This window comes from Alternaria incomplexa (assembly GCF_024043165.1).
Source record: "Alternaria incomplexa strain BMP 0042 chromosome Unknown scaffold_18, whole genome shotgun sequence".
NCBI classification, from domain to species: domain Eukaryota; kingdom Fungi; phylum Ascomycota; class Dothideomycetes; order Pleosporales; family Pleosporaceae; genus Alternaria; species Alternaria incomplexa.
The window spans coordinates 239,915-261,164 of record NW_026249867.1 but is presented as its reverse complement, the minus strand read 5'-3'; the positions used below and the strand labels follow the sequence as shown (position 1 = coordinate 261,164).

Genomic DNA, 21,250 nt, shown 5'->3' with positions numbered 1-21,250 from the left:
GGAACCCCTGCGCGGCTGCATAGGGGGCTTTACCCGAGATTACCATTATGGGAATCCTTGCAATACTCCATGTGCATGATTGCCGTGCCCGCTGATTTGCAACGGGATTCCTTCGCTATAACCGGTACGTGGGTCGTGGTTTGCTGATACTTGTACGGCTGTCTCGCTCGTTACTATTGCCGTTGTTGTTGCTGTCGTCGCCGCTCACGCCAACATGTCGTTCTCTATCCGCCTACTGCTCATCAGCATTTTTCTTACTTTCGCTACACTCATTTCTGCGCAGTCGTCATCTGGCGTTCCTTCAACCCCGGCACCTACAAGCAGCACCCCACCGCAAGGCAACGGAACTACTACGAGACCGCCAGAGGTTGCGCCAACTGGATCTTCGCCCCCAGATGTGCTTCTCCGCGTCCCTGAACTGCACGTTGGAAGGATTGAACTAGGTGTCGAGAAGCTTCAGGCAGATCTTAACCTCAACGCCAAGGTCGCCGGTCTCGTTCAGATCAATGCTGGTGTCCAGGTCGCCGTGGAGAAGGTCAACATCACTATTGCTGATGTAGATGTTGAACTCGAGTTAATTGTACGATTGGGCAACCTGGTCTCTATCGTTGAGCGCGTCTTCGACTCTTTGGACCTGAACCCTCTCTTGATCGGCTTGATCGGAAACGTCACCAACTTGGTCGGGGAAGTGATCGGTGCAGTTGATGGCCTTGTAAGTATCCGAATGGCTCGATGTCAGAAAACAACTAACAGCATATAGCTCGGATCGATCACGCAAAACGGAAAGACGCTCAACTTCTTAGTCGACAACCTCGGCAACATCGTCCAAGAGGTCGTGGGAAGCGGCGGAGACGCCCTTCAGCAGATTGTCGGAAACTTCAAGGTAAGCATACCCTTATAACAAAGTGGTTCACAACCACTAACCCAATGCACAGCTCAACATGACCGAAGTCGCTGGAAGCGCAAAGCAAGTTGGCCAGGGAATGACACAGAAGACCTTCAACTACGAGCCTCTCAACGCGCTCGTCGACATCGTGACCAACACCGCTGGTCAAGTCGTATCCGCGGTCGTCCAGAAGAAGAACGGTGGTGGTGGCAGTGGCGGCGGCTCATCGTCAACAGCTTCGGCTTCCGGCACTCCCATGCCGGTTAGCCTGCCTGTCGCCTCAGCTACTAGCTCTGCGTAGGCGTATATAGCGTCGGGATAATGGCATAATCTAATGCATTCTGAACATCGTTCAAACTGGGTCTGTGGTGTGGTGCGTGGTTGTGCAAAGAGATTAATGAAGTTGAGGTGCGCGAGCGACGCGATGCCTCGGCAAGTGAGAGGGATGACGTGAGGCGCTCAGACCAGGCACGCGAGCCCCGAAGCTTAAAGGCTGCACGCCGTCCTCCTTTGACGGACACTGCCGCGCTATGCCATACGCTGGGCAACATGCAGTTGGCTCATTGGAGATAAGAGATGTTGCAAAGACCACCGATTTATTAAGGAAACCGCACTATAAAAGAGTGTCCACTTGCGTACCTCCTTTCCAGCCTCTTAATCACTGTCAGACTCTTCCTCGTCCTCACTCTCGCTCTCTGAAGAGCTCGATTCGCTTTGCTTCTTTGACTTGGACTGTTTCTTCTTCTTCTTCTTTTTCGTCTTCTCTTTCGGCTCCCTCTGCTGTTTCCTCAATCCATCTCTCGATGCTACGAAGTCAGGATCCCCCATTGTCTCGGTCATGTAAACACCAAACTCTTTAGCGGTATTGGCAATCTTTTCGAACTCCGTTCTACCAACGCTTATCTTCACGTCTTTGCCGTCGTCATAGTCTTCGCTAGCATTTCGACTTCGTGCACCGAACTCGGCCATAGCGACTGCAGTGTGGAAAGCGTTGCGGATTTGTCGCCCATTCCAGCGAGCCTGCTTGTTTTCTTTCCAGTGCTTCTTGGCAAACTTCTCGATACCTTCCGCATCCACGGTCACATTGGTACGACCACTACTTTCGAGCACAAACTTGGTTTGGTCGATGAAAGTCTTCCACACTTTAAGCGTGGTCTCTTTGTCGAAGTTGGGGTCTAGGATATGTTAGTGCGATTGTTGAAACAGGCTGCTATCACTTACAAAACAGGGAGATATGCACTCGGGATGTAAAAGCCTCATCAAAAGTACCGACGCGATTGGTAGTCAGGAAGAGTAGACCCTTGTAGTACTCCAGCATACGGAGGAATACCGATACAATACTGTTGCGCTGGAGATCTTCAAGTTTCCTTTTGGCGAGGAAGACATCGGCTTCGTCTAGCAGCATCACGCAATCCCAGCGGCTAGCCAGCGTGAAGTGCTTCTTCAAATTCTTCTCGACGTCCTCTGCCGAGCTTCCGAGGTCGCCGCATGTGATAGGATAGAGCGGCTTCTCCATCAGATCAGCAATGCATTCGGCAGTGGCAGTCTTGCCAACTCCGGGAGCCCCTAAGTATGGTAAGTCACATATTTCAACATTTACGAGAGGGTGCTTACCGTGAAGAAGGATGATGAGGCCTTGTCCTTTGCCTCGAACCAAGTCCATGTCATTCTCCGAACTTCCCCCAACGGCTTGTGAACCTTTCTTACGGAAGTGCTCTCGGACCTGAGACTCGAGAATGTGTTTGTGGTCCTCCGACAGGACTAGCTTCTCGAACCCTCTGTTTCTGTCGATCTCTTGCGGTGGCTCAAGATGCTTGACGTTCACATGCACTGCTAAGTATCAGCGCGAATTTGACACATTGATGGAGTTCTAGACCTACCCCACTCACGCGAACGTAGCTTGTAGGCAAAGACACGGTAATGGCAAATGCTGAAATCCGAAGGCTCTATGAGACCAGCTTTTGGCGTCTCTGACAGCGGATTGAACACGGGCTTCTCATCAATGTATTCCTGATAGGCTGCAAGATCTGTCATTTGATCATGCACAATCGTAGTTCGGTGGTAGCAGGAAAGGCACGCGTAATTGCAGCCCGTTCCATGCGGGCAATCGCTAGTCTCGGATATGTCAAGCTCTTCTGGTTCCTGGTACGATGGAATCTCGCCAGGGTTCGTACCAAAATAACTCTTCATATCAACGATGACTCTGTCGTTGAGCTCCTCACGAGTGCGAAGCTCAAGACCCTTGCAATCCACATAAGGCGCCGTGGTGGCTGTAACAGCCTTGACGAACTTTTGTCCTCGTTTTTCGAGCGAATCTAATGCAGAAGTCGCATATTCGATGGGAACAACCTCTAGATCCGAGATGTTTCGTTCGCCATTGTATGGAGCAATCACAATCCGTCGTCGTACAGGAACCATTCTGGAGCCGTTGAAGTCCAGATAATACGCATGGATGCAGAATGGGTTGACACCATTTATGGGTTCAATCCTGTCCTTGGGGGTTGATAGATTGACAGAAGATGGTAAGACCGGGGCGGGGAGTTTGGACATGATTACCCTTCGGCCACCAGCTGTCATGAGAACCCTCATACCTAGCCGATCCTGGGTTTCGGTCTCGTCCAAGCTCGCTAAGCGTTTGGTAACCACGAGGTCTCCAGTTTGAAACACATGCCATAGATCACAGAACCGCACTCTCTTGGCCTTACGCTCTCGATATTCCAGGTGGCCAGGTATCAGGTAATCATCCAGCAGGCTCTTGAAGCATCCAAAGGATCTTTCAACCTCTGCCAGGTTTGGCCAGCCTTTCATGTTCTCCCCAGAGCACCCGTTTTGCTCGTCGAAAAGATCGAGCTCTTTGAGAACAATGTCCCAATCTTCTGTTGTGATGGCATCAGGGGCATTCCTGAGCTCCTGTAACACAATGGGCCCAGGTTTGTCTATCAAGGCGGGAATGACATTAGGCCATTGTGTCTCAGCTCCAGCGTCTACATCTTTGGCTTCTTCGGAACTCTTGGGATCTGCGGCCAATTCTGCACCCTTCCTTCCGCGTTGATTGACGATTCTAGTCAGCACTGAAATCACTTCAAACATGACATTCAGTATCTCTTCCTTGTTCTGAAGTAGAGGCTTGAAAGGCCGTAGCACGATATCGTCTAATGAGCCATTGTTGCCGCCAAGGTACTTCCGGAACAGATACACCACCCCTTCGGCGTTGAAACGAACTCGGTTTGGAAATTGCTTGTTCTTGGCCTTTCCGATTTCATCCTTAAGCCTTTTATCGTCGATGGATTGAGGTGTGCGGTCCGAGGCTGGATCAAATGCGACTTCCTGTTCATCAGCACCATCGTCTTCCAAGGCGGTGGACTGCGTCTTTCGTCGTCGAAACCTCTCACCCTTCTGGACTTCTGGTTCCCCAACGAAAACGTCGATTTCGTGAGTCTCGTTTACTTTTGGTGCGCCAGGTAGGGGCTTCAGCCCTTTCGAAAGTAGAAAGTGGAGCTCAGGCTTCAGATAAATTTCATCCTCATCAGGCGGTGGTGGAAGCTCGTCTTTACCGTCTTCTATTCTGCGCAGTTTCTTGTCAAAAGCCATGGCTCTATCCTCCAGGAGTGAAAGTCTTTCTTCCAAGATTGACGTATACTGGTGAGTCTGCTTTACGCGTTTCGGTGCTAATTTGATACGCGCAGTCATGTTGTCGTACTTTGATCTGTATCTTTCCAGATACTCATCGACATCCGTACCGTCACTGAGGTCTTCTTTGTCGGCGTCTGAAACATCGTTGTCGTTATGTTCAGATTTGATGGAAGCCTTGCCTTTGTCGTCAGGGGATGCTTCTGCAACGCTGGCATCCTCCGATTGCGACTTGTCGTCCTTCATCTCTGGCGCCGGTGCTGCTGAGCTCTCGTCGAGCTTAGTAGGTGTCGCATCGCTGCGAGACTCGACTACATCGTCTGAAGTCATCGTAGGGACCTTTTCGGACTCGCTAATCTCACCTGACGTGTATTCAGCAACTGACAAAGCAGAAGGAGATGTGCGACGTACTCGGTTCATTTTGTTCATCACTCGCGGAGAGTACCACTCCTGAGTCGTCAGAGCCAGTCATTACAGCGTCGACCTCTCTTCCAAATCTATCAATGATACGAAACGATCTGGATTGATCGAATGTTAGAAAATCTCTGTTATTCTTGATGTTTATGTTATGACGATACTTCGAGTAGATGCGCCGAAATAAGACCTACCTTGTGGCGCATGAATCTGACCTGAGTTGTTGAGCGAACTTTGTCCAAGCGCCGCATACAAAACGTCGACGATGAATCAGACAGCGTGTAGAGGGCACGAGTGAGAGGTGTTCACCAATGTGGGGTTAACTCATGTTCGGACCAGTTAGTAAGATGGCTTATCTGGTAATGCCTTATCCTGCACCATCGTACAGAGAGAGCAGAACCCGAAGTCCAGATGACGCCTTGCAGTCGCTGCGTGCATTAACATCGCAAAGCTCAGTCTAATAACCGGTGAAGCGAGTGATACCTCCCTTTTTAGTTCAATCCCCGACCACCTCTGATTGTTGCACCAATCGTTCGTTTCCAGCTACAGTTGTAAAAGGTCTAGAAGACGTGAGAGTGACGTCTATAGAGCATGCGTCGGCAAGCCCTTAATCCTCGGCCATTGGGGGCGATTTGGTGTGATTGGAGAAGACGCGGAATGAGACTGCGTCTGAGTGGCATGGTAATAAGCCTATCTAAACGCCATGTCAGAATGCCGTGCTCCAGCATGCTGGCGGGTAAGCAATCTTGTTTTACCTACGAGCTGTTCCATGATCGGATGCGTGGAACAAGGGCGGTGGCGGCACCTGTGGGTAGCTTGCAGTAACGAAAACGCAGGCAGCTACATGGCCCCCAAAAGGATCCCGCGTCGATATTGGCAGCTGAATGCAGTCGCCGGAATTGGACGCCAGATGCGAACCGCCAGATTGTGGGTGTAGTACCCGCGGACCTCATTGGCAAAGTGCGCATGTCAGCCTTGGGGCCTTCAGCCACGTCGAAAAACTCAGGTATCTGCCGGCGCCCACTTCGGGGGCGTTGAAGTACGCGCCCAAGTTCATGGCATGAAGTATAGGCGGTTCGTTTGCGCTGCCGGCGACCATAAGTAGTGCGATTCTACGCAGCCAATTCTGCGCAGGCACCATGCCGCCCCACCAACGGGCCGACGGCGGGTTCCCCGCGCCTTCCATGCAGCCCATATCAGTCGACTTCATCGAAAATCGAGATGCAGGATTCCGCAATGCCGAAGGCGAGCTGCCATGCAATTTCGATCCGAGCTCTCAAAAGTTCGTAGCTGCTCCGTTCGCTTTTGGTGGGGCGGTGCTCGACCACGAAGAAGAAGCATTACGGGAGAGCAAACTGAGAGTAGTTGCAACGAAGGAGAGCTTCGCCCACGCCCTCGCAGCTCTGAAATCGAAGAAGAAATCCAAAAACGAGGCGATAGCGAATTTTGACTTGAATTCCTATCACGACTGGGAAGAGATCACTGAGCACATAGACCTGGTGGTAAAGAACTCCCATCAGGATGATACGACATGGGGACACATACGCCGCGCATTCCGACGCGTTGGAGATAACGCGACGTCTATACAGTCTTTTGTCGGCCTGCTGCCTGATGGGGAATATAAAACCCTTTGTGGAGGGCTAACATTGATTTTGACGGTTCGTGACTTCCAGCCAATTACTTAGGTACACCACAAGTCAGGAGCTAACACCACGACAGGCCATGACGCAACATGCCGAAATCCGCGAGAAGATGGCGGAACTGTTGAAGGAAGTGCCCGAAATTGTCAATCAGTGCGAACAATACCAGACACTCTATCCCGGACGTAACACCATACAGTTGTGTGTGAACGACATCTATATCAATCTCCTTCTGGCCCTGGAGGAAATTATTAGATGGTATACACAGTCTTCCTGGAGTGAGTAGACCACGCAATTGACGACTGCGTCTAAACTCAGTACTGACGTTATAGAACACACCAGGGACAGTATCTCGAAGAACAGTAACTACTCAAAGGCGATCGATGAATGCCTCAAACGTATTCGCCAGTCCAAAACTCGCTTCCTGGAGGAGACTCAATTATATTCGGCCTGGGTTCAACGCGCTACACTCTCTACAGTACTCCAGACCAATGCCCAAAACTTTGAAACTAATTCAACAATGCACGGCATTGATGGAAGTCTGACTGAGTTTCGGGCGGAGTACAAAGACACAATGAAGACATATGGGGAAGGGATGAATGCACTTATGGAAACTTTAGACGACGTGGTGAAAAATGCCAAATGTAAGCCCTCGGTCTAAGCTTTGAGTCCCTGTTTCTTGACACTGACTTTTGAAAGGGCATGACGAGAAATTGCGCTATGCTGAAGTCTTGAGACAGCAAGAACTGAACGCCGCAAGTCAGCGTAAGTCAGAAGTCTTCTACTGCAGGCCACATGCTGACTCGCGCTTAGAACAAAGGATAATGGAGCTTGAAGAGCAAGTTGCCAAAGCAGCTACCACCCCGCAGCAATTTATGGAAGAATTGCGACTAAAGCCGGCCAAGCATACACATGTATCAGAAGTCCCTATGGTGCGCAAGCATGGATTGAACAGCTCAACCAAATTCCAAAACCGCGCCGGTTGGGTGGGCAACACCACCGAGTTCCGAGACTGGTTGGGAGGGCCAGACAAATCTCAGATACTGTGCGTCCAGGGCCACGGCGCATTCGAGCCAACATCGCCGCTGAGCTTCCTCATATCACTCCTTTACGAGAAGCTGGAACAGGCGCCGCGCACGCTGGTCCTTCCCTTCTTCTGTGGACGAAGCACCGTAAGCTCCGGACCAGCGATCATGGCAAGAGCATTATTCGTCCAACTGCTCGCGATGTGCGATAAAGATGGGCATACTGGCGAGAGAGGGCGGCCTTTACTGTCATTTCTTGGACACGACGAAAAGGCGCAGATGAAAGAGCTTGACCTCGAGACGTACACGGACGCGCTCGCGCATCTTCTACGAGATCTGCGGAAGGACTATAGCGCCATGTTTATCCTGATCGACGGTATCGAGTATTATGATTCAAAGTGGGAGGACGAAATGGATGACTTCGTTAAGAGCATAAGGAAGCTGGGCAAATCGTTCAACAAGCCAGATGAAGAAACATCTGGTGGTGTTCTAAGGGTGCTTCTGACAGCTTCCTCATGGTCGAGGCGCTTCTCGCCTCCTCCGAAATCACTGGCTGTACTTGATGTGCCCGAATATATAGATAGTTCTCTGGACGGGTTTGAGAGGTTTGCGTAAGTAGGCAATTTGTGTAGTTCTGGGCGATGTCAATCGCAACCTCTTTTCGTGCCGTGAGCCTCATTTACTCCCACTGTTCCTCGTTAATTCTTACTGATCTCTTCTTAAATTTGCAGGCTACACTGACCTTAACACTCATAACCGTGTTGCATGTGGACGCACACTGCCCCGTCGCATACATCGGGAGCGGTAGCACCTCGACAACTTCCTCGGAAGCGCTCGTCTGTCCAAGCAGCGCTCGATGTCGGTGTGATAATGCGTATGGCTTTACAGATTGAGAAGCCGGGTAAAGACTTATCCTTCACCCTCCATCTGTCTCAACTACCCCATAGATATGCGGCATCTTGTCTCTCTTGTTCGCGTTCAACCATTCGCAGGTCGTTTCCCAATCTGCTTCCAACTCGTCCTCATCAAGAGAGAGCGGATAGGCTTCCTCATATGGTAGGGTTTTGTCTTTCTTTAGTTGAATTCTCATAGTGGTTCGATCGAGTATGTCCTTGCGCTGTTTTGCAGCCTGTTGCTGGAAGGCTTGGTAGAAGTCTTCGCCGTACTCTTTGAGATCTAGCCATACATTCAGAGTCGTCGCGTCCCATATAACACTCAATCTGATCCTATCAGTAGCCTTTTTAGGATCAGCATCACGAGCCGGCGCGCCAGGGCCAAAATTAGGTCGAAGCGGATGTGGATGTTCGATATGCGTATCCATGACCGTAGGCGCTGGTGAAGACTGTTGGCCCTCCATATTTCTTGCGTAAGACTGCTGCCGGGAGATAGGTGGCTCTCCCACCTGATGTGGGTCGTATCGGTCGTCATGACGGTGGATGGAACTTGCGCCGTCATAGGTTACTGCCGAACGATGAAAAGATGCTGGAGGTGGTGTCGGGGCAAGGGGGCGGAGTTCCTGCTTGTAATTCTGGAAAGTTGAAGGTTGCCGAGCTGGGGACTGAGGGACAATAGTAGGTGTGTATTCTGGCAGAAGCGCGCATCTAGTCAGCCAAAGCGCATAATCCACTTATCGCTACACTGTATACACACCTGCAATCTCTTGACCCGAATCGTCGTAGCCAAGAAGGATGTCTATGTCAAGCGTTTCTTTTGGTACCACGTAAAACAAAGTTTCGTGTGTGGAATTGGAATGAGGTTGGCGCCATGTAAGCTCAATGGCGCATGAGACTGGTACCAGTCGAAGTTCTCCGGTTACGCGATGTGGCACTTCCACGTGGGTTAAACCGGCCTGACTTATATTGAAAGAGTCTTCGAGTTGTCGTCTGCCAACAACGTCACCGCGTATCACGCTGTGCTTGATCAAGGCCGGTCTCATTCGGACCTTGTGGTCTACGACCTTGGTGCCGACGAGAGTAGGAAGCAGGATGTACTCTCCCGAGCTGTTTTCGTCCCTGGTAGAGTGAGATGTTACTGATGATGCTGTAGCAGGAGGGCTTATCGGATATGATGTCGAGGGAAAGCGGCGTGGCGGCCCCTGGCGGGGAGGCGGAGTTCCAGTGTGTTGCGATCCATGTGAAGAGGGCGGAACACGTGGTGGGAATGTGACATTGATGTTGTTCCCGACAGGTAAGGAAGACTCGTTGTGCTTTGGTCTTGATTGTATTAGGGACGAGAACACTTCCTGGAGGGTTCTTTCCCGTTCTTCACAGCACCTAGTAAGGATCTCTACGGCCTGCTCTGGGCTATGGTCGACCAGCTGTGCGACACATTCACGTATGCGATAGCGATCCATGATGTGCAGTCGAGGCGATCGGGCTGCATCTAGGTGGGGCTTACTGATGTCGCACGGACGGAGTTTGGGACGCTGCGGGAAGCAGCGCTAGCTAAGGTGCAATCGTCCATTGTTGCTCATGGTTGCCGTGGCGTGAGGAGGTAAGGAATTGATGATCCTGCGAAGCGCACTGCGTGTAGCACGAGTCTCGCGGCAAGGCAGAAGATGATGGGCGCGCAGGCCGAAGATTCGCACAGGAACCAAGAAGCGCTTATCGTTTCATCGGTATCCAGGGTCATGATTCGCTTGAAAATACGCTTTGCCGTTGCGAGTTGACCGGAACTGCACGTCGATACAGGGCTGTGAGAACATCATCCAGCAACCTTGAGGCAGCCGTATGCAGCCTGCAGCACACCGGTCAAGGCTTTTTCGTACCCCGCTCGGCTGGCCAGAGGCTTGTCCCAATCACAGCTCCACAGCCTTCCTTCATCGTATGTCTGAGGCATCCGAGTGTGGTCAACCCCATAGGTAGTTTCCTCAAAGCCGATGTTCTCCAGCGAATATTGTGGGCGCCGTCGAACATGTCGCAAATGTCTACTGCTAATCGTACGTCGAAGGAAGTTCAAGTCATGACGGGAGTAGCGTCTGTCAGCCGGAATATCGCCAGCGGTAATGCTCTTCAAATCAATGGCACCGTGGCAGACAACGTCTACAATTTCAGCATGTAAGTCGAACTCCGCTACAATGGACGGAGCACGCTCCTGACAATTCCAAGCAATACTTTAGTTGTAAATTATCAGTATGGCTGGGATCCGAAGATCGTTCACCCTGTGAGCCAATCAGCATTACCGAGTAGATGCATAGCAATGACGGACGTACGCAAGGTGTTGAAGAGTTCAGCTCCGTCGAAGGTGTCCGCAACGTTCACTGCACAACTCCCAGTAAGAGCACCCAGCGTGACCATTTGAAAGGTGGCGGCTGACGACGACTAGATACGCGCTTCGGATCGGTCTGTCCATCAAGGACAAAACTTGATCCTCAAGCCTAGCAAGAATGACAGTCGGCACCCAGTCTTCGCCATGTTTCGACCCGATTTCCCACATAATTACATCGCGGAGAGGATCGTGCGTCGGCTGAGCCTCGTAGTATACAGGAGTTCTTCGTTCACGGTAGAAGCTGGCTCAGACCAGATCCACCTTCCGCCCACGAATGATTATGTCAATCTCGCCTGCTACCCGGAAGAAGAGAAAGACGACTTTGCCATATATCGCTTCTATGTTGTTAAGCATCGCCAGTTCGATCTCCTCTTCGGCGCTGGCTCGGTCAGGTCTGGCTAAACCGACAAGCGAAGAGACAAGAAGCGGCAATTGGAGTTAGGCGCAACCTCCACCGTCTTCCCGTCCGGGGTCCAAGGACGACGTGGCATCATGCACAAGTAATGTCAGCTTTCAACCGCTTCTCTCAGAGAGATGTCCATCCTCATTGGACGCCAATGGCGGTGCGAACTTGGAGTTCTTTTGGGGTGCATTTATGGCTGCAGATCGCTTCGCGGGGGCGAATCACTGGTCGCTATCTTGCATGCACGCTGCGAACTGTCACCGGACCAACCGTACTTACGGTCAACTCGCAATCGACACTGCGCCCCAATAACGCTCTGGGTAAGTTCAGCTGGCCATTAAGTGCTGTCTCGCACCCTTCGAGCTGTCTGCGCAATCTCCTAGTACTTGTGCTCTTATCTCTCCAAAGGAATTTCAACCGATACCTTGAACACTATGGTAAGTCCACTTCGTTTGTATGGGTGGCAAGGCTAATTGTCGTAACAGGCTGAAGCGGTGGCTGTTGTATCCGCAATCCAAGCTACTACTCAACTCGTAGAGCAAGTCTTCCGAATCTTCAAACGCCTCCGCGATGCGAACGCTCGTCAGAAAGGTCTTCCTGAGGTCCTGGCTCGACACTATAGCGAACTCAAAAGTATCAAGGCAATCATGGGTATGATCTACGATGAGCAGGACCTGAAGACACCCACTGTTGCTGCGGAGCTGGTTCGACTACAAGACGTGTCGGAGAGGCTGGCTGCCTTGATCAAGACTTTGGTTCCGTCAACCACAAGTAAGATGATCCAGTTTGCGCGCCAGCTGGTGGACGGCTCAGCAGACGAGAAGAAGCTGAGCGCCATCATGGGCGAGCTTGTCCAAGTGAAGGCTGTGCTCGTGCTGTCCATTCAAGTCGCCCACGTAGGAGTAGTCCGCACCATGGTAAGAACTTCGAGCCTCGAATCGTGTGAGACATTGACTGATTATGTGACGCATGTAGGGGAAACAAGCTGTAGCAAATGCGGAAGCTATACAGCGGATCGACGAGTCCTTCCGGGAGCTTGTCCAGGATTGCAAGGGCCTGAAAATTGCACAACTGCTCAAGGGCCGACGTCCATCAAGTGAGTTTTCGGCTGACGATGATGTATCCAGACTAACGATATTAGATGACGGCTTTGTCCCATTGACTCTGGCTGATCTCAAGGCTCTCGACAAGGCGGGTCATGGTGATGGCGAAGATAGCGAAGACGAGACGCTCGTTGATGACTCAGAAGCATCGCCACGAGAAGTTCCCGTCAAGACCGAACGCATCGTAATCAACAATGCATCTCGTGGTTACGCTGTTCAGGTCAATGCTCCGCTGGATACAGATATATACAAGCATTTGAGCAGTCTGAGAATCCAGGACAACGTGGCCGAGGAGCAGAGTGTGCAGATCAACTATGGCACGACGACCAAGTCGTTGTCGATACTTCTCGAGCTCGCGCGACTAAGGCAGGTAAGCGCGCCCGTAATCGCGCGGTGAGAGATTGCGGTTAGGGTTCGGGGCTGGATATGGCGGCCCTATCTTTGTCTCGTATAGTGTGAGAATAGCGTGATGGTAATTAAATGATGCCTCATCTATATAAGGCGAGATTGGGATAGTGGAATGTGACTGATAAAAGTACATAACTCGTAGTTACGTGAAAGAGAGTCACGCGTTGCAGTGTTCGGGCTCAGGCGCTCCTTCCTCCAACGCGTTTGCGCTAGTGGCCCGGCGTAACCTTAATCCGACAATGGCCAGCTTCGGAAGCTTCCACGCCGTCACGGGCGTCAACACCAAGGTGCAACAGTCGCCATCGCTATCTCACCCACAACCTTTACCCCACCGTCTTCGCTGTCGCTCACTACACGAGTTCCTTGCATTCAACCCCGCCTCAAACAACACCCTAGCCTAAACATCGCCGCCGGCGCCCGCCACAGCCATGGCGCTCGATACCTTCTTCCACAACAAGATCGAGACGATGAAGCTCGAGATCATACAGGGACAGGCCAAGCTAAGACGACTTGAAGCCCAGCGCAATGACTACAACTCAAGAGTACGGTTATTGCGAGAAGAGCTCGGCCTTCTCCAGCAACCGGGATCCTACGTCGGAGAGGTAGTAAAGGTCATGGGTACCAAGAAGGTGCTTGTAAAGGTTCACCCTGAAGGCAAATATGGTATGTATGACCTCACGAGTAGGCCGAACCAAGACTAATCAAGGCAGTCGTCGATGTCGCGGACAGCGTAGATATCAGCAAACTCACCGCCGGAAAGCGCGTCACTCTCCTCAGTGACTCCTACAAGCTCGAGAAGCTCCTTCCCTCGTCCGTCGATCCCCTCGTCTCGCTCATGATGGTCGAGAAGGTGCCCGATAGCACATACGACATGATTGGTGGTCTGGACCAGCAGATCAAGGAGATCAAGGAAGTCATTGAGCTGGGTCTGCAACATCCCGAACTCTTCGAATCGCTCGGTATCGCTCAGCCCAAGGGTGTTCTGCTATACGGTCCTCCTGGAACAGGAAAGACACTGCTTGCGCGTGCGGTCGCACATCACGCCGACTGCAAGTTCATTCGTGTGTCGGGTAGCGAGCTGGTACAGAAGTACATTGGTGAGGGTAGTCGCATGGTTCGCGAACTCTTCGTCATGGCACGAGAACACGCACCCAGCATTATCTTCATGGACGAGATTGACAGCATTGGATCAAGTCGAGTAGAGGGCAGCTCAGGTGGTGATTCCGAGGTCCAGCGAACCATGTTGGAGTTGCTGAACCAGCTGGACGGTTTCGAGCCAACCAAGAACATCAAGATCATCATGGCGACCAACCGACTTGACATTCTAGATCCCGCCCTCCTGCGACCCGGACGTATCGACCGAAAGATCGAGTTCCCACCGCCAACCGTCGAGGCGCGTGCCGACATTCTGCGCATTCACTCTAGGAGCATGAACTTGACGCGTGGTATCAACCTGACAAAGGTCGCAGAGAAGATGAACGGATGTTCAGGTGCTGAGCTGAAGGGTGTGTGCACTGAGGCTGGTATGTACGCCCTCAGGGAGAGGAGAGTGCACGTCACACAGGAGGACTTCGATCTGGCGACCGCGAAGGTGCTGAACAAGCACGACGACAAGGCGACCAGTTTGAGCAAGTTGTGGAAGTAGACCATGGTACGTGGTCATGCTACTGCGCTGGCCTGCATTATGCATTGCTGGTGTTTACGTCGAGATTATGTACACCAAACATAGACGTGCAGATTCTTGGTACAAACAAATAATGACTACCGACCTTCAAGATTCCTAACATGGTTGACGTGGATCTCGCATGGTCAGCTCAAGTGTGACGGCACGTCATACTAGCGCGGAGTAACGCCCGTCAGGACCTACCTAGCCCGCCATTTCCCACACCACCTCGCATGCACTGCAGATCGTAACCATCTTGACATCGCTTATCGCCTACCACAGTACAGTCGCAACGGCCTCAGTTCCTTATCGCGTGTGTGGACCAGAGTTATGGACGCAGTACTACCATGGCGTTCGCCCTGGAGATACCCCGCGCATCGTGGTGGTGGTACCTTCCGCCGCGTGGTATTGCGCGAGCGGGAAGCCCGATTGCGCGACAAGGAACATTATAAGTCGTCACACTAACCATGCAGTTTCCCAACCCACTGGCTCAATCAAATACCATTCCGTTAAAGATCCTCCATTCACTAAGTTCTTAAGCGACGCTAATGCCTGTTGTGCCTCGCCACCTATTCCCTTGACTTAACCCGGCTGTCTGTGTTTACTGCGATCTAGCTTAACCCTCGCTCTTACATTCTTTGCGCTCGCAGCCGGCTTCAAAGGGCGAAAAAGGCACCATGTCCGACTCGCCAGTAAAGATGGATGAATCACACGGTTACAAGGAACCCTCAGCCCAAACGGTTGCAAGAGATGGAGAAGTGCCGGTGAGCGTTTTGGAAGATGGGTCGTTGGACCCCGTTTACGAAGCCAAAGCGAAGATGCTGAACAAGGCCATGCAAGACATAGGTATGGGCAGGTATCAATGGCAGGTAAATATACATCCCATCAACACTCTTATCTACCATGGATATACTTTGCGCAATCGAACTTTCCCCATACCCAGTCCACATCTCCATCTAACCCCATTTAACGAACTAACCTCTCCCAGCTCTTCATCGTAATCGGCTTCGGCTGGGCAATGGACAATCTTTGGCCGATAGTAACATCCCTAATCTTTACGCCCATCACCAACGAATTCACCCCCACACGCCCACCACTACTGTCACTCTCGCAAAACATTGGGCTTCTCTTCGGCGCCGTCTTCTGGGGTTTCGGCTGCGATATCTTCGGAAGACGATGGGCTTTCAACCTCACAATCGGTATTACTGCCGTGTTTGGTATGATTGCAGCGAGTAGTCCCAACTTCGCTGCCATTGGCACGTTTGCTGCGTTGTGGTCTGTGGGTGTAGGTGGAAATTTGCCTGTAGATTCCGCGATCTTCCTGGAGTTCTTGCCTGGGAGTCATCAGTATCTGTTGACGATTCTGTCGATCTACTGGGCGCTCGCACAGGTCTTTGCTACACTTGTGGCATGGCCGCTGCTTGGAAACCTTACATGTCAGCAGACGGATACCACCTGCACAAGAGGAGAGAATATGGGATGGCGGTACTTCATGATTGTCAGTCCCGAACCCCCTCCTTTCAAAAGTATTCGCTAACACTTTTACAAGGTCATGGGCGGTGTAGCACTACTAATGTTCATCGGCCGCTTCGTCTTCTTCACGATCTTCGAGTCCCCCAAATTCCTCATGGGCAAAGGCCGAGACACAGACGCTGTTCGCATCGTCCACGAAGTTGCTCGCCGCAACGGAAAAGAATGCAGCCTCACAATCGAAGAACTGGAATCGTGTAACAACTTCGCCCTCCCTGGTACCGTCCAACAAACCAGCACTGCCTCCGCAGCTGTCAAACGCAAGCTCCAGAAGCTAGATAGTTCGCACGTCAAAGCTCTTTTCGCGACCAAGAAGCTAGCCTTCTCAACTAGCACCATCACACTCGTCTGGGCATTCATCGGCCTCGGCTACCCCCTCTACAACGCCTTCCTACCCTATATCCAAGCCACCCGCGGTGCCGACTTCGGTGACGGCTCGACCTACATCACCTACCGCAACAGTCTCATCATCGCCGTGCTTGGCGTACCAGGATGCATCCTCGGCGCAGTACTCGTCGAAACACCGCATATCGGTCGCAAAGGCACACTAGCCCTCTCTACAGTCCTCACTGGCGTCTTTCTCCTGTGTTCCACGACGGCGCTCACTTCCAACGCCCTCCTAGGGTGGAACTGCGCCTACAACTTCATGAGCAACATCATGTATGCGGTGTTGTATGCATATACGCCTGAGATCTTTCCGACCAAAGATCGCGGTACGGGAAATGCTATTACGGCGAGTGCGAATAGGGTGTTTGGTATTATGGCGCCTATTGTGGCGATGTTTGCGGATTTGGAGACGAGTGCGCCGGTTTATGTTAGTGGAGCGTTGTTCATTGCTGCGGGTCTTTTGGTGCTTATTTTGCCTTTTGAAAGCAGGGGGAAAGCAAGTATGTAAATGGGCAGGCGTAAAGAGTGTTTTGACTGACATAGATGCATGGGTAGTGTGAATGCATCTATGTACTTGGAGCGGGGCTTCTATAAGGAAAGGACAAGAACAGTCATGCAAGTAGTCACTACAATGAAGTTTCAAACAGCCCCTGGGGTAGCACCAGAAGAAACAGCACCCGACGACGTAGTCCCATTAGCACCTGGCCCACCAATCAAATTCGCACCCGTCTGATTCTGATTCGCAACACCACCACCCGCCTGATAATCCGCAGCAACACCAAACATCTGATCGTCATTATGATCAGCCGTGGTATTAATCCCAATCTGAATCCAAGCCATCAGCCCATCCTCGACCCCATCACCCAGATACACGTACTGAGGAAACGGATCAAAGTCGTCATCAGCCTGCACAACCGACAAGAAGTCGTCGTCGTTGGTGATATACGGCTGCGTACTGAAGATATAAGGCTCCGTAGCTTCAACTTCAGCTTTGAGATCTTCAGGATAGAAAAGCTGACCGGCATGTGCGATAGTGCCATCGGAGCCCGTGGTGCCGTTTGAGCGGACGGTCACATTAGACTTGACGAGAAGGTGCGTGTGTGTCGCGCGATCGGTGTAGTGACCCGGAAACAAGGTTTCGAAAGCTACGACACCATCAGCATCTGTTTCTTGGACGCCGCGTAGAAAAGTGGTGTTAAGACCACCTTGCCCGTTTTCAACGCCGCTGTAGTAGCCCGTAGCGTTGGAGTTCCATATGTCGACATAGAGGTGGGGGACGGGCTCGCAGGTGGTGATGTCAACGTATTGCACTTCGAGGTAGAGGTCGATGCCTGTTTGGCCTTCGACTACGTTTTTGCGGATCATTTCGCCGGTGACGTAGTAGGGCCCGAAGGTGAGTTCGGGGGTAAGGATGCATGAGGTGTTTGCGGCGAAGATGGCGCTTGTGAGAGTGTCGGGCGTGTAGTCCATCGTGCCGGTCATGTTATGGTTGACCGCTTCGAATTCTTGGAGTTGCTTCAAGTCGCGACGGTACTTCTTGGGCTCTGCATGCTGATTTAGCCATCGTTGTTGGAAATAAGGTTGGGACGTTGGAGGAGAGCATACTTGCAGTGATTCCACGCTTCCGACGAAGCTCATCCATGGTGTTCGCGCGGCGTTCTTCAGAACGCTGCATCAAGCTTCGATGCTTAAGCGTATCTTGACATCCAGCCAAAGAACGTTTCGCTGCCGCAGCGCGCAAGCCACGAGCTTCGATCTCGCTTTTGATCTTGGCATGGTCGTGTGTCTCGCCGGGGTGAGCTATGACAGTGCTAAAGAGAGAGACGGCGGCAGTAGCGCTGGTAAGGACGGAGGCAATGTTGACCATATTCGATCGCCAAACTAAGTGAAGACAGGAGTTGGTATGATCGGGTGTACGATTTCGAGGTACAATGATTTGATACAGCCGGCTAGCGACACCGGAGAAATGAGGATGATGGAGATATATACTTTACATTGATACTCACTGCCTTTATACAACAATACGCATCTCACAAGAACTACCTGAGATATACCACTAACTTCGTATTCCTACATGTAGACCTAAAGCGACGATGTACGATTTCAGTGTATGTCTCACACGCATTTCGTACATGGGAGATCTTACCCCTACCTAACCATGTTGATTCTTGTCATCGCATCCTATCATGTCGAGCACGACAGTCATCAACGCTTCATCACCCATACCAAAGCTTCGTCACGGTATATGACGCGGCAGTCGACAATCCAAGTCTCGCCTAGAGTAGCTTTTCGTTGTACGAAACTCTAAGACATTCGTACTACATATAGTGCTACTAGTCATACTGTGTAACGCGGCCATACCCATGCGAAGTGGGTCTGAATGTATGCGTTTGCCCGGAAGGTTGAAATGAATCGAACAATGAGGTCTGGCGGACGGGGGCGGCTGTACGAAGTGGGTCACGGGGAAACGGGAAACGGGAAACGGGAAACGCCAAGCCTGGCCAACAGCCAGAATCAGCAGTAATCAAATCTCTCCCATTGGTTACCGTCAGCGTCATCTTCAAGACGTATGCGTATACAAGTTGTCGTAAGCCTCGTCGGACTTGTTGTTGATCCTTAGATTGCTATCAATGTACAACCGGTTCTCTAAAAGGCGAAGATTACCTGCGAGCTCGACTGCAGCCCGCACAATACCACACCGATCTCATCATTTGCTTCCCCAGGCCTTCTGCATCAACTCCTCGACACCAATCGGGTGAATCTGGGGAAACTCATGGTTTCTCAGTCCATCCTTCGAGACATCCATGTTCACACGTACAGCCAACATGCTGAACTCGACGACCAATGGTTGAATGAATTCCGGAGGAAACTCGTATGAGCCTTCTGGCTGCTGGAGCACCGTAGCTTGACCCTTCTCCAACTTTTCGATGGTATCGTAGGTGATGTCCCATTTCGTGCCTGTCATTCAAAAGGTTAGCTTCATTCCCAATCGCCATGATGTGGGCAGTAAGGATGACTTACCCGTAACCTTCTCCGCCAACTCAACAGCCTTCTTCCACGTCATCGCATCAGAAGCAAAAGGACTAAGCTCCGGCCATTTCTTCTCATCATCCAACGTCGCAACAATATACTTCGCCAAATCCGTCGAGTGGATGAACGAGACCGCCGAATTGCCATCACCTGGCAGCACCGCCTTCTTATTCTTGAAGTCCAAAGCGTAGTTGAAAGGTTTCATGTTGGACTTGACATGCGGCATGGCAAAGTAGTCGGAGTACCAGCCCAAGAATACGCGTGTGAAGTCGAGATGGGAGCTGCGCAGTAGGTCGGCGGCGTCAAGCCACCATTTTGCGGAAGGATACACGTCGAGAATGCCGGGCTGGGAGTAGTTGACTCCGTACTCGCTGGGCATGAAGCGCTTTACGTTGCCGGCGTCGATTGCGGCGCGGATGAGGTTCATCTGCGAGTCTGCGCCTGGTTTGTCGAAGAGGCGGAGTGCGGATATGACGATTTCGATGTTGTTCTTCTGGAGTAGGTCTTTCATTGATGCGACGTCATCGTAGTTTGTTTCGAGGACTGGCACGGATTCGAGGCCTAGTAGTTTGCTTGCCTGGATGTCATTTAGTGATGTGCAAAGTCAGATGGGTTTTGCGTTCATACGCTTCGGCTTAGGATCAAAACTTGATGTTTGCCTCGTCGAACGAGTTCTTCGACGATTGTACGGCCGATGCCGCCTGTGCCTCCGGCCACTGCTACGGTGACCATGGCTGAGTTCTGGTTGACGGACGTTGATGTGAAGAAGAAAAGTGGAAGTGACTAGGCGATGATGCAACTGAAGAAGCTGCTGAGAGTTGGTAGAGTTGATAATGACATTTGAAGGTATCTCAATAGGCTTTATATGGTCAGTATGTGGACGAAACCCGGTCGAAGGATTCATGTCTACACGAAATGGCATTGCCTATCCGTGACTGTGTACCTTGGCATAGCGACAGAAAGCTGCTCGTAGACATCGATAGAAGCTACGCGGCTGCAAATATCCGCTCGTAAATCTCCCGTCCAGTGGGAGGCCGCGATTCCAATAGGGAGACCTTGGCAGGGCGCATGACGTGACTACCACAAAGACATCAGTGTAAGGATCAACATGTGAGTTGCGGCGCCATGCCGGACTCACGGACATTTGTAAAGTGCGTAAAGTGGGGAAATCAGGGCGGAGAGAGGCTTGGGAGATGGGTGGCGCATCTGCGCTAACTATACAGGGACCGAGTTAAGCCTGTTTGAGCGGCCGTACGCCGATGATTGCACCGTAGACTGGAAACTTCAAGGTTAACGCCCTTCAATTATTCAGCTGAGTACCTACATATGCCCTGTTTTCGCTGACACACGTTGTTCGTCCGGTACCATGTTTTTCGTCCTGGACCGCGACGATTTGTCCTGATATACGCTCAATCGCGCTGTCCACGGAGCCCGCTCGTGGCATCCATATCATTGCCTATCGCATAGATTCATCTCATACCAGACAGTTTCTTTTGCCGCATTGCAGTCTCTCATATTCTCTGACGAAGTGCTCCAGATAATGCGCATCGTATGCGGAGAAGAAAGGGTGCTTTGGTGTCAAGGACATCGACAGACATCATGCACTCGGTAGAGTATCTTCATCTGCTAAGATGAGTGCATCTGTGCCCTATCATAGACACAAGAAAACTCCTAGTGATGTAGATGAGCCATTCACTCGAGCCTTGTACTGCCGACATGTCACAACCCTCACCCCTTCAAAACACCAAAATCACACCCCCAAGAGTTCACACCCATCTCTTGAAGCCACCCCATCACCGGAACACCACATATTTTCCAGCAATAAATACCACAGAACATCATCACCTCCCTCTAGCCCCCATTA

The 21,250-nt window shown here is 51.5% G+C and overlaps 8 protein-coding genes across 8 annotated transcripts; 5 read left to right on the top strand and 3 right to left on the bottom strand.

Moving 5' to 3' along the window:
• Nucleotides 1–214: 214 nt before the first annotated feature.
• On the top strand, nucleotides 215–1,187 carry J4E90_009943 (uncharacterized protein; the record flags this gene model as incomplete). The annotated part of the gene is made up of 3 exons (XM_051439460.1): nucleotides 215–712; nucleotides 761–883; nucleotides 936–1,187. The coding sequence occupies 3 exons, from the start codon at nucleotides 215–217 to the stop codon at nucleotides 1,185–1,187; spliced, it is 873 nt and encodes a 290-aa protein (XP_051286677.1).
• Nucleotides 1,188–1,540: 353 nt separating this feature from the next.
• J4E90_009942 (uncharacterized protein) lies at nucleotides 1,541–4,936 on the bottom strand (the record flags this gene model as incomplete). The annotated part of the gene is made up of 4 exons (XM_051439459.1): nucleotides 1,541–2,061; nucleotides 2,156–2,452; nucleotides 2,501–2,716; nucleotides 2,767–4,936. The coding sequence occupies 4 exons, from the start codon at nucleotides 4,934–4,936 to the stop codon at nucleotides 1,541–1,543; spliced, it is 3,204 nt and encodes a 1,067-aa protein (XP_051286676.1).
• Nucleotides 4,937–6,069: 1,133 nt separating this feature from the next.
• J4E90_009941 (uncharacterized protein) lies at nucleotides 6,070–8,210 on the top strand (the record flags this gene model as incomplete). Its single annotated transcript, XM_051439458.1, has 5 exons — nucleotides 6,070–6,432; nucleotides 6,650–6,848; nucleotides 6,903–7,214; nucleotides 7,270–7,335; nucleotides 7,384–8,210. 5 exons carry the CDS (start codon nucleotides 6,070–6,072, stop codon nucleotides 8,208–8,210), a joined length of 1,767 nt encoding a protein of 588 aa, XP_051286675.1.
• A 3,489-nt stretch (nucleotides 8,211–11,699) lies between these two features.
• On the top strand, nucleotides 11,700–12,765 carry J4E90_009940 (uncharacterized protein; the record flags this gene model as incomplete). Its single annotated transcript, XM_051439457.1, has 4 exons — nucleotides 11,700–11,702; nucleotides 11,751–12,182; nucleotides 12,241–12,361; nucleotides 12,407–12,765. 4 exons carry the CDS (start codon nucleotides 11,700–11,702, stop codon nucleotides 12,763–12,765), a joined length of 915 nt encoding a protein of 304 aa, XP_051286674.1.
• Nucleotides 12,766–13,204: 439 nt separating this feature from the next.
• On the top strand, nucleotides 13,205–14,421 carry LET1 (26S protease regulatory subunit 8; the record flags this gene model as incomplete). The annotated part of the gene is made up of 2 exons (XM_051439456.1): nucleotides 13,205–13,439; nucleotides 13,487–14,421. The coding sequence occupies 2 exons, from the start codon at nucleotides 13,205–13,207 to the stop codon at nucleotides 14,419–14,421; spliced, it is 1,170 nt and encodes a 389-aa protein (XP_051286673.1).
• Nucleotides 14,422–15,116: 695 nt separating this feature from the next.
• J4E90_009938 (uncharacterized protein) lies at nucleotides 15,117–16,864 on the top strand (the record flags this gene model as incomplete). The annotated part of the gene is made up of 3 exons (XM_051439455.1): nucleotides 15,117–15,308; nucleotides 15,428–15,937; nucleotides 15,989–16,864. The coding sequence occupies 3 exons, from the start codon at nucleotides 15,117–15,119 to the stop codon at nucleotides 16,862–16,864; spliced, it is 1,578 nt and encodes a 525-aa protein (XP_051286672.1).
• A 131-nt stretch (nucleotides 16,865–16,995) lies between these two features.
• Nucleotides 16,996–18,223, bottom strand: J4E90_009937 (uncharacterized protein; the record flags this gene model as incomplete). The annotated part of the gene is made up of 2 exons (XM_051439454.1): nucleotides 16,996–17,900; nucleotides 17,962–18,223. 2 exons carry the CDS (start codon nucleotides 18,221–18,223, stop codon nucleotides 16,996–16,998), a joined length of 1,167 nt encoding a protein of 388 aa, XP_051286671.1.
• An 840-nt stretch (nucleotides 18,224–19,063) lies between these two features.
• J4E90_009936 (uncharacterized protein) lies at nucleotides 19,064–20,118 on the bottom strand (the record flags this gene model as incomplete). The annotated part of the gene is made up of 3 exons (XM_051439453.1): nucleotides 19,064–19,314; nucleotides 19,378–19,963; nucleotides 20,014–20,118. The coding sequence occupies 3 exons, from the start codon at nucleotides 20,116–20,118 to the stop codon at nucleotides 19,064–19,066; spliced, it is 942 nt and encodes a 313-aa protein (XP_051286670.1).
• Nucleotides 20,119–21,250: the final 1,132 nt, after the last annotated feature.